General features: G+C 40.6%; 1 protein-coding gene across 1 annotated transcript in view; it reads left to right on the top strand.

Moving 5' to 3' along the window:
- The window catches only part of LOC138006735 (uncharacterized), a 111935-nt gene that overhangs the window by 87651 nt on the left and 14535 nt on the right, over positions 1-9749 (top strand). Inside the window, exons 51-61 of the mRNA XM_068853242.1 lie at positions 79-230; positions 889-951; positions 1050-1146; positions 2070-2264; positions 2798-2928; positions 3611-3826; positions 6582-6731; positions 7655-7759; positions 8923-9030; positions 9133-9295; positions 9385-9503. Coding sequence (XP_068709343.1) covers positions 79-230; positions 889-951; positions 1050-1146; positions 2070-2264; positions 2798-2928; positions 3611-3826; positions 6582-6731; positions 7655-7759; positions 8923-9030; positions 9133-9295; positions 9385-9503 — 1499 coding nt within the window. The remainder of the gene's footprint in view (positions 1-78; positions 231-888; positions 952-1049; positions 1147-2069; positions 2265-2797; positions 2929-3610; positions 3827-6581; positions 6732-7654; positions 7760-8922; positions 9031-9132; positions 9296-9384; positions 9504-9749) is intronic.

Genomic DNA, 9749 nt, shown 5'->3' with positions numbered 1-9749 from the left:
CGATACTCTTATTTTCGTTTTACTGAACCCAATTAAAAACTGCACTAAGTTAGTGAATGTTTTCTTTCATATCTACAGCTCTGAACTCCACCACCAAGCCCAGATGTCGTGGATGTACCACTGGGTTTTTCTGTCCTGGTGACGGCACCGAGAAACGCTGTGGCGAAGCTTCACCGACGGAGTTTTCATTTGGGGCAGCAGCGAATTGTTCATCCTGTCCTGAGGGATGGGTATGTAAAATGAGCTCGGAAACCTGGATAATTGTTGTAAAAATTAAAACCCCGTCCACACCTATCCGGAAATTTTTGTATCTTCAATTTTTTTTTTTTCGGATTCAAAAATGTCCGCGTCCTTATGTGGCGTATTCCAATCGTTTTCGAATCGTTTTCACTGTCCACACGTATCCAGACTGATACACTCTAGTGCCTAGTGCTTTTGACAAAGATTTTGCTTGTTGAGCTTGCGCACAATCGTATGTTGGCGCCATTTCTCTGTTTGTTAACGAGTTGCACGTGAGAGTCTCAAGGTAAAAAAAAAGTCTAAAACAGCACAAACAAGCAAAAGGAAATACGTGGACTCGTTTAAATGGACAGATGACACTGATATCATGTAAAAATATCACGACGTTTTTGGTGTATTCAAAGGACAAATTAATCATAGCTGCACAACTGTATTCAAAAATTCCCACTACGGAGAGTGTATACGAAATTTCCGGATACGGCCTCGAAATTCGCCCGATACGTGTGGACGCAATCTGCATTCGGAAAAAAAAATTACGGATACAAAAATTTCCGGATACCTGTGGACGGCGCCTAAACCTGTCGACATCTCACCAACCATGCAAATTTTATTCCTTCGGATAATTGTTCGTAATTTTTCTATCCTCAGCTCTGCAAAAATGGAACGGCGCTTCCCTGTCCAGCTAGCACTTACGTGAAGTGCAATGAAACGGTAAGTTAAGACTAATCCACTAGCGGACCTGTATTTTTTCAGTTCATGTTGGTTTTTCTTCATTGTCGTTTTCTGCTAATATTTTAATTTAAAATCAGTGGTGCCCTGAGAAATGCTTCGACTGTGAGCCTGGAACAGTGTGTTTCGAAGGAATGAAGCAGGATTGTACACCGGGACGTTACAGTGATGGAAAAGGTACATTCATTTTGAAAAGGTACTGATAAAATACTTGAGTGAAACAATCTCACAAAACGGTGGCGATCTTTTCTGCAAAGTGAACAGCATCACAAGGTTATTAAAATTAAACAATAGCATGTTTAAAACCCGCTAAAACTAGTTTCACTTTGGATTTTAACGCCTTCCCAATGGCAGAAGAGTGACGTGGCATTGACATGACGACGCGCATGCGTGACAGAACATCGAGGAGATTTGTGCAGAGGGTTTTCTTTCCTTTTCGACCAATCTCGTTCGCAGAGTCCGCTTTTCTTTTGGTCAGCACCAAGAACACGGACTCTGGCCACTTCCAACTTATTCGCAGTCGCAGTGAAGGTCCATGTTTGTCACAGTTGACAACCACTCTTGTTTCAAGTTTCTGAGCTTGCGTAGATGAACCGGAAGTCCGTGATTTTCGGACTTCCTGCCTTGGAAGTGGCCAGAGTCCGTGTTCTTGGCGCTGACCAAAAGAAAAGCGTACTCTGGGGACGAGATTGCTTCTCGGCAGAACCGGAGGGAAATCAGGGAAGCCTGTGCCAAGCGAGGTACTCATTTCTAAGTAACTTAGTTTTAAGGAAAGATTCAGAAGAGTAAAGGATTCGCACTGCGACCTCCTTTGTTTGCCTCACGCCATCACCGATATCCGCTATACTAACGCGGAAGGTCGCAGAAATTTCCCAAATGTTGAAAATTTTTTTTTCAATCGATGTACCACACACAGTCACGGAAAGGCATACCGATTTGAAATGGGTGCTTATAATTAGACTGGAGTACTTCACATCCAAAACAGTGTTACTTTCTCAGTACAACATGGAAACCACATGTTAGCTATTTGGATAATTTCGTTTTACACGAAATTTAGTCACGGTATGGGCCCTTAAGCCTGGCTTTTTTGTTCCCGTTAGGTTTCCCTTGTGATCTGTGTCCTCCTGGAAGTTTCAACAATCAGAGCCGAGCAGAGACATGTCAGTGTTGTGCTGATGGTTATACAAGCACTTCCATGAAGACAAGCTGTCAGCCATGTCTCGCTGGTCAATGGGCCAGACATGGAAGCTTCCCTAACTGTTCTTTGTGTCAGACGTGCAACTCTTCCGACGACTGTAAGTATGTAACTGAAGGGCAATACAACTGGAACACTCGATCCTTTCCTTGTCTCTAATTGCTCTTCTATGTTTACTAATCCCTCCCACCTTACCTCTGCCTCTGCTGTATTGGGTACCGTAATAGGCCATTTCCGAGTTCATGTCTGCCTCCTCTTCAAAGCGAGTCTTAGTGCGAAGTTTTTCTTATGAAAATTAGTTTTCATTCATCCGTAAAGTAGAACTAATTACCATCACAAAAACTTTGCACTTAGATTCGCTTTGAAGAGGAGGTAGACATGAACTCGTAAATGGCTTATTCATGTGTATTCTTTTGGATGTCATGAATAAGTGAATTGCATATTAATCATAGTAGATGGAACTTTCCGGCCTTATCTGCCCAGATCCTTGCTTGAGTAACAGATCTTTTTTGACAACTGCCCATTATTCTGCGTTGTGTTTTGCGCTTTTAAAGTCAAGATAAAAGTAGTCTTCCTCGATGTCTGAGTGTTTAAACACACTACTTTACTGCGTGTAATATCATTTCATTCAAGGTCCATGTTTATCAGAAAGTACCTGTTTTCCTGGTGTAAGCTGTCTCAATGTTGGTATTGGTCAATCCCAATGTGGTCTGTGTCCCAGTGGATATGAGGGCGATGGACGCACTTGTGACGATATTGATGAGGTGAGTGTGGGAGGAGTATTTCAAGTTGATCGCTTATTGGTAGGTTTTCGTAAAGGTGATTTGTATTTTCGGCTAAAAGGCTGCACCTGACAAGAATTGCATTCTATGGTAACTCATCAGTAACACAAAGCAAAACTCTTTTATTATCCACTGGCAGATGCAAGAATTTTGAAAAAAACATAGCCTAAACTATTCAAAATTTACCAATCTATACGGCCTTGCCATCTGTGACAACAGAAGACAGTAAAATTAATTGTCTCAGTCGGTGCAGAAACAAACAATCGTGACCAAAACGTTTGTAGGCACACCCGTTTTAATACTTTTTTTGGTAGATTATGTTACATCAAATTTCCACCCACAACCTCAACCTTGCGAAGTTTCTCTCACGATTTCTTGTAAAACGAACTTCATTAGTGTTTGACCTCGGAGGCCTAACTGTGCAAGGAAGGGGGGGCGATTGTCAATGGCACTGTGTCTCAGACTGCATCGTTAGTTTTGCCAGTTTCAAAAAACCTTTTAGCATTCAAAAGAGAGACGAAACTGTAGCTCGATAGAGCCCATTCAAATTGAAAAGAAATAATCAAGAGTTAAAATAAAATGTCGCTATTGTTGAAGGCACTGAGTGTGGTTCGAATTTGTGATACTAAAACATCCACTTTAAGACTATTTTGTCCTTTTTCAGTGTACTGGTGCCAATCCCTGTTATGACTCGGACAAGTGTGAGAACCTTGTTCCTGGGTACCAGTGTGCCGCGTGTCCTGCTGGGTATCGCGGTAATGCGCCGTCAGGTGTTGGTCTCGAGGATGCGCAGAACTCAACACAAGTTTGTGAAGAAATCGATGAATGCAAAGAGGGGATAAGCACTTGTGATCCTAATGCACAATGCATTAATACCGATGTACGTACTTATGAAATATATGAAAGATATAAAGAAGAGTATTTAAGGACGTTCGCGCTAATTGTTTCTGCGCATCCTTACTGCGCACGCAAATCCACATGCCACGCCATGCCACATCATGCATCGAGCGCGCGCGCTAAGTACTCAAATGAACAATGATAGGGCAGATGGCCATTGTTATAGCTTTGATTGGATTTAACGATCTTGGACGTTCGGTGACCCCTACTTTTCTTTTCAGAAACAGATTTCATTTACAATTATCTCCACATTGTCCAAAAATGAACAAAAAATCAATGTGGGAAGTTAAAAAAAATTGAAGATTTCTGTCCACGGGACATAGAATCCTGCCATTTTGCGGCTGCAAGGCGCGTGAAACTATTGTCGTTAAATGCGAACTTGTTCTTTGAGGAACCTCACCAGCTGACTAAATTCGCTTAAAAGGTCCATTTAAACCATATTTGGCAGAGAACATTTCCCTTCAAAGCGCTAATTGCAATATTTTGGGACTTGCAGCTACTGTGGTCTTCTTCGCCAAGGAAGCCCGATTTACTCAGATTTTGGTGTTCTTCTGGGCATGTTATTTCCAAAACGAAGTCGGTGACCCCCCATTTTTTTTACATTTCTGACGTCGCTAACTCATGATCTTTCAACGGTAAAATTTTCAGAAAAAAATCAATGTTAGAAAAATTTCGCGCGAACGTCCTTAAAGTGCTAGTTATGGATGAACGGGAGAATTTATCCTGGCACTTAAATGGGAGCAGCTTGTTCCAACTGAGTGGCTTCATAGCTCAGTTGGTAGAGCATCAGTGCACCGGCATCGCAGAGGCGCATTGAAGCCTCCTGGTGTCTTCTCTATAAGAGACAATAGGGAGCTTAAGCAACGACAACGGCGACGGCAACGAGAACGTCATCTCAAAATATAAATTTGCGTTATTTCAATCGCTTCGGGATTATTTCAACGTTTTTAATATGACAAGGGTGTGGTAATTCCTCAAAGATGACACCAGTCGGAACGGCACTCCATTTTAGGAGAGAAAATGAAAATTTATCCTCAAGTGCTGACGTTCTTTACAAAACCAAAAACTTGGCTATTTCACGTTGTTGTTTTGCTGACGACGGCAACAAAATGGACAAAAGTGAAAAACGCACGTGCAGGGCGTGCAAAGCTATTGTTTTTACCCACTAAATATGCAAATTGGTGACGTTCTCGTTGCCGTCGCCGTTGTCGTTGCTTAAGCTCCCTATTAGCTTAAATTGCCCAGATAAGTGCGCAGATCACTTCTCCCCTTCATATCAAAGATATGTTTTAAAGGGAACCTCAACTTCAACCAAAAAAATAACCTTAAATCACGGGAAATAACCGTTACAGTAAAGTCAGTCTGAAGTATTTTCAAAGAAAGTGTTTGTATCCGAAATAAATAAGGTTTAGAATCGCCTATTCTTGTTTTCAAATTTCGCGGGCGCCGCCATTTTTGAATGATTGTGACGTGTTACGGTTGCCCTATTGTTATTAGACAAAAGCTCTTTGTGTCAGAACAATAGGGCAACCGTAACACGTCACAATTATTCAAGATGGCAACCCTCGCGAAATTTTAACGTGAAAATAAACGATTTTAAAATGCAATTTTCTTCGGTTTAGACTTATTCTGTAGTAAGAGTGGAGGTTGAATTTTAAACAACGATTGAACAACTTCAGTTGCAAAGTAAGCTTGCGATTGCGCTGTACTCCCCTACCATTAGGCTGATGTAGCAACAGAACGAGAACGTCAGTGGCGACGTCGCGCGCAGCAAAACTACCCATGAGAATTTAGAATAGAGAAGAAAAGAGTGGAGTCTATTCTATTCTGAATTCTCATTGGTGTTTTTTCTGCGTGCGCCGTCGCCACTGACATTCCCGTTCTGTTGCTAAATCAGCCTATTTTTGCTATCACACCATCGACGCGAGCTGGTCAGCTGCGGATTCGTATTATATGCTGTACAAGGTAAAGAGTGATTGTAAAATATATGAAAGACGTATCTTTTGAACTGCCGTTGTAAAGATTTCAAGCAACTCTAAACGTCTTAAATACATTAATTCTCTTCGTTCGGGATAAAGTACCAAGTTTTTTTTTTTTTGATATCGTAGTTGCTAAAGTTGTGCAGTGGGAACATCAACGAAAACGTGACTTTAAAATAAAACTTGATATTGCTGTTAGTATTTTGCGATATCTTGTCACGATATGAGCGGAGTATCCTGCTATTGGTGGTTTTTACGTTACGTCATCGCCGCCATGTTGGTGGACGAAAACAAAGCTCCTCTTGTGCGTCCACCAGCATTGATACATTGCACCGTTGTGATCTTCGTCTCTAGAAATTGGTTGCAAACCACTTGTAACGGAATTGGTACGAACAGTGTTGAAGTAAAGAGACAACAAAGGTCAAACAATTTCATGTATGCCAAATATATGTGTGTAAAAACGACGTTTCGACGTTAAGCTAACCTCATTATCAAGTCTAAGTGATAATTAATGAGAAATGCATAAATTGTAATAATAGTAAATAATAATGGTTTTATTAATTTACTATTGATACATTTCTCATCAATGGTCATTTTGACCATACCGATAATGGTCTTGTTTTGTAGATTTGCGGTCGCCATCCCTTTTGTGTAAACTCAACGTTAATTTCACAGCATTTTAGAATCCAAGACATGAGACTAAAGGACGTAAATCGCTAACGTTTTTTGAAAGTTTTGTTATTTTTATAACTCTTACAGGGAAGTTTCCTCTGCGGGGCGTGTCATCCAGGATTTACCGGAAATGGATACACTGGATGTTTTCCTGGTGACCTGTGCGCCAATGGATCGCACACATGTGATAAGAATGCACAGTGCACCTCAACTGGCACCGCACTATTCAAGTGCACGGTATCACATCATCTATTTTATTTCGTAAATTCGTATTTTTTAAGTTTTGTGTCGTCACTGAAGCCTCGTTCCATTTCATATTCATCAATACAATTTAATCAAAAGAAAATGGAGCATGCGCACGCGCAGTAAACTTGTAGGAAGAGATTATAAGAGATTATAAGAGAATAATAATAATAATAATAATAACAACTTTATTTAGGAGGCTCCCTAGAGTTCCTAGAATCGCGCACAAGCTGGGCACTGGTATGACTTGTGAAGCCTGAACCGCACGCGTGTTTCTTATTTTTGGTGACGTCAGTGTGGCCAAATTTTCTCGCGTTCCCTTCGGAAAATTTTTTTTGAAAATTGGCTCAGTTCGAACCACATACATTTCCTGTCAAATGTCTTATTTTTGTTAAAATCCTTCAGAGCTAATCGAACATATTGGTTTGATTTGACTTTGAATGACTGTTTAAAGATGGCGGTCAAACTACTCTTTAATTGGTTTAAGTCATCATTCGTATGCTTGGTTAAGCCCCCTCCTTAATAGTGAAATGAGCTCAAGGAAGGGGGAAAAATTTTATTCTTGCGTTTTTGCTTAATGTTTATTTCACATTCGTTTGCGCCTATTTTTTTGAGTGCTGTTGATTTTGGGAAGTGGGAACCAGGGTTAAATAGACCAATTTCGATATATTAAAATTCAGTCCTAAACAAAAGACATCATCTCGAGGCTCTGGGGAATAAATATAAGGATTTGTATGAGTTTATTCCCCAGAGCCTCGAGACGATGCCTTTTGTTTTTGACTGAATTTTAATATATCGAAATTGGTCTATTTGCAACATTTAAAATCTCGTTTATGGCCCATTGATGGTTGTAACAGTGTGCACTTTTTGAAAAATACACGCTTAATTTTAAAGCGTGACATACATTTTCGTTTCAGTGTAATCATGGTTTTGGTGGTGATGGAGAAGAGTGCGAAGTTGATTCAGATCTTGATGGAATTCCCTCCATTGGTCTAAGCTGTACTTTACCGAATTGCAAGAAGGTATGCCAAAACAAAACTTGAGCTCGTTGTTGATGAAGTAAGGGAAGTACGATCGCCCGAGTGAGTGTAAACAAGAGAATGTGCCGTTCTTAAGTTTACCGCTGACCGGCTGTCGCGGGCTCGAGCTTCGGCTGGACCAACACTCGGGATGTTAAAATAATAACTGCCTCTGCAATTACATCTGCTAATGGTTTGAATTTCTAGTCTTATTGGATGAGACTATAAACCGTAGGTCCCAACTTACAATCCTTGCTGTTAACATTGTGGGACATTAAAGAAGCCACACACTGTTCTCAAAAGGCAGGGCACGGAACTCCCGGTGTTATGGTCCACCCTTATGAGGGGCACACATCCCAGTGTCCCAGTGTGACCCAGTGAGATTGTCGAAACGTCAGTATTCATAAATTGTAGTCCGAGGCCCAGGCTCGGGTCGCTCGAAACGGCGTTAAATACCATGGAAACCTACAGGTTTTGATACCTCTTAAGCAACGGTTAACGGTAACCAGGCTTCGAGCAACCGGCCCCAGTTCATCAAAGCCCGATTAAGCAAATCCAAGATTACTGGAAACTTAAGTTGGAGTTTATTTAATGTCTCAAAAAGAGTTCCCTCAAGATTTAACCGGACTTTAATTGATCTTATTATACCACTATTACGCCATTTTACCATATTTGGTCAAGAGAACGCGCAACCTATAAGATGGTAATACACTGTTTGATCGGTTTATAGAACAGAGCAAATACGGACGGAACGGGAGTTTTTCAATAAAAGAAATTGTTTTCAACACGATGCAAAGCCCGAGAATTTAGCTTGTCATTGCTTGTCACTCGTCATTTCGTTTATCCAATCAAATAAGCATATTTGAATGGTTTCTTTTGTGTTGTTTTCGTCATTCGCACGCGCCAGTCAATGCAGGAAGAAGTCAACGAGAAAATGGCGAAATATTGGAATAATAAATCCGTTACTGAATGTTTCACATGTAATATGTGCGGACATTTTGCTCGTTGCCCGTATTTTTCCGAGCCCCAAAGGGGAGAGGAAAATACTACGCAACTCGCAAAATAACGGCGTTTATTATAATTTAAACCATTCAAAAAGGTGTATATTTCTTTTAGTATTACAGTCTGTACAATTTTTTTCTTACTTGTATTGAAATGGTTTTTAGGATAACTGCCTGAGTGTACCCAACACGGGTCAGGAAGATACTGATGATGATACCGACGGAGACTCTTGTGATGTCGATGATGATAACGATGTAATTCCTGATCTCGAGGTTAGTTGTTTTATGATTTTTAGCATGCATCTTCGTTATCATTCACAAACAGCGGAAAAATTCAAAAAGCGGTCACTTTTTTCTTTCTCGAAAACCATTCAGGATAACTGTCAGTTTGTGAAAAATCAAGACCAGGCAGATACGGATGGAGATGGAGTTGGCGATGCGTGTGACAACTGTAACGCAATAGTGAATGTTGATCAGCGTGACAGTGACGGAAATGGTATAGGGGACGCCTGCGAGATTGGAGATCTGGACGATGATGGTATTACGCCATTATACTGAACAAAAGATGGTTTGTTTTTATTAACATAAAGTTTTTCATGGTTTTAATGTGATAAATGCTTTTCTCAGGTATTTCGAATAGTACCGATAATTGCCCAACAGTAAGTAATCCTGATCAAGCTGACATTGACGGTGATGGTGTTGGTGATGCATGTGATAACTGCCCTAAGACATCTAATCCTACTCAGGTAGGTAAATACAAGCAAATACGGGTTATTATTGAACAATTAGTAATCCTGGCAATGGCTAATAAAAGGATTGATCCTGATGACCATTTATGTAATAAGTGGTAGATAATATGGGTAACATGGGTAGGAGATCACGCTCTTCAAGACCGGTTACACATATAAACGAAAATCGATTCCCTGTTGGAAAGAGTGGTTTCCTTCTGGAAAACTGCTTATGTACAGCAGTTATTACCTCTTAGGAAGGGA

Source organism: Montipora foliosa, chromosome 1, assembly GCF_036669935.1.
Source record: "Montipora foliosa isolate CH-2021 chromosome 1, ASM3666993v2, whole genome shotgun sequence".
In the NCBI taxonomy this organism is placed as follows: Eukaryota; Metazoa; Cnidaria; class Anthozoa; order Scleractinia; family Acroporidae; genus Montipora; species Montipora foliosa.
This window is presented reverse-complemented; position numbering and strand designations above follow the sequence as displayed.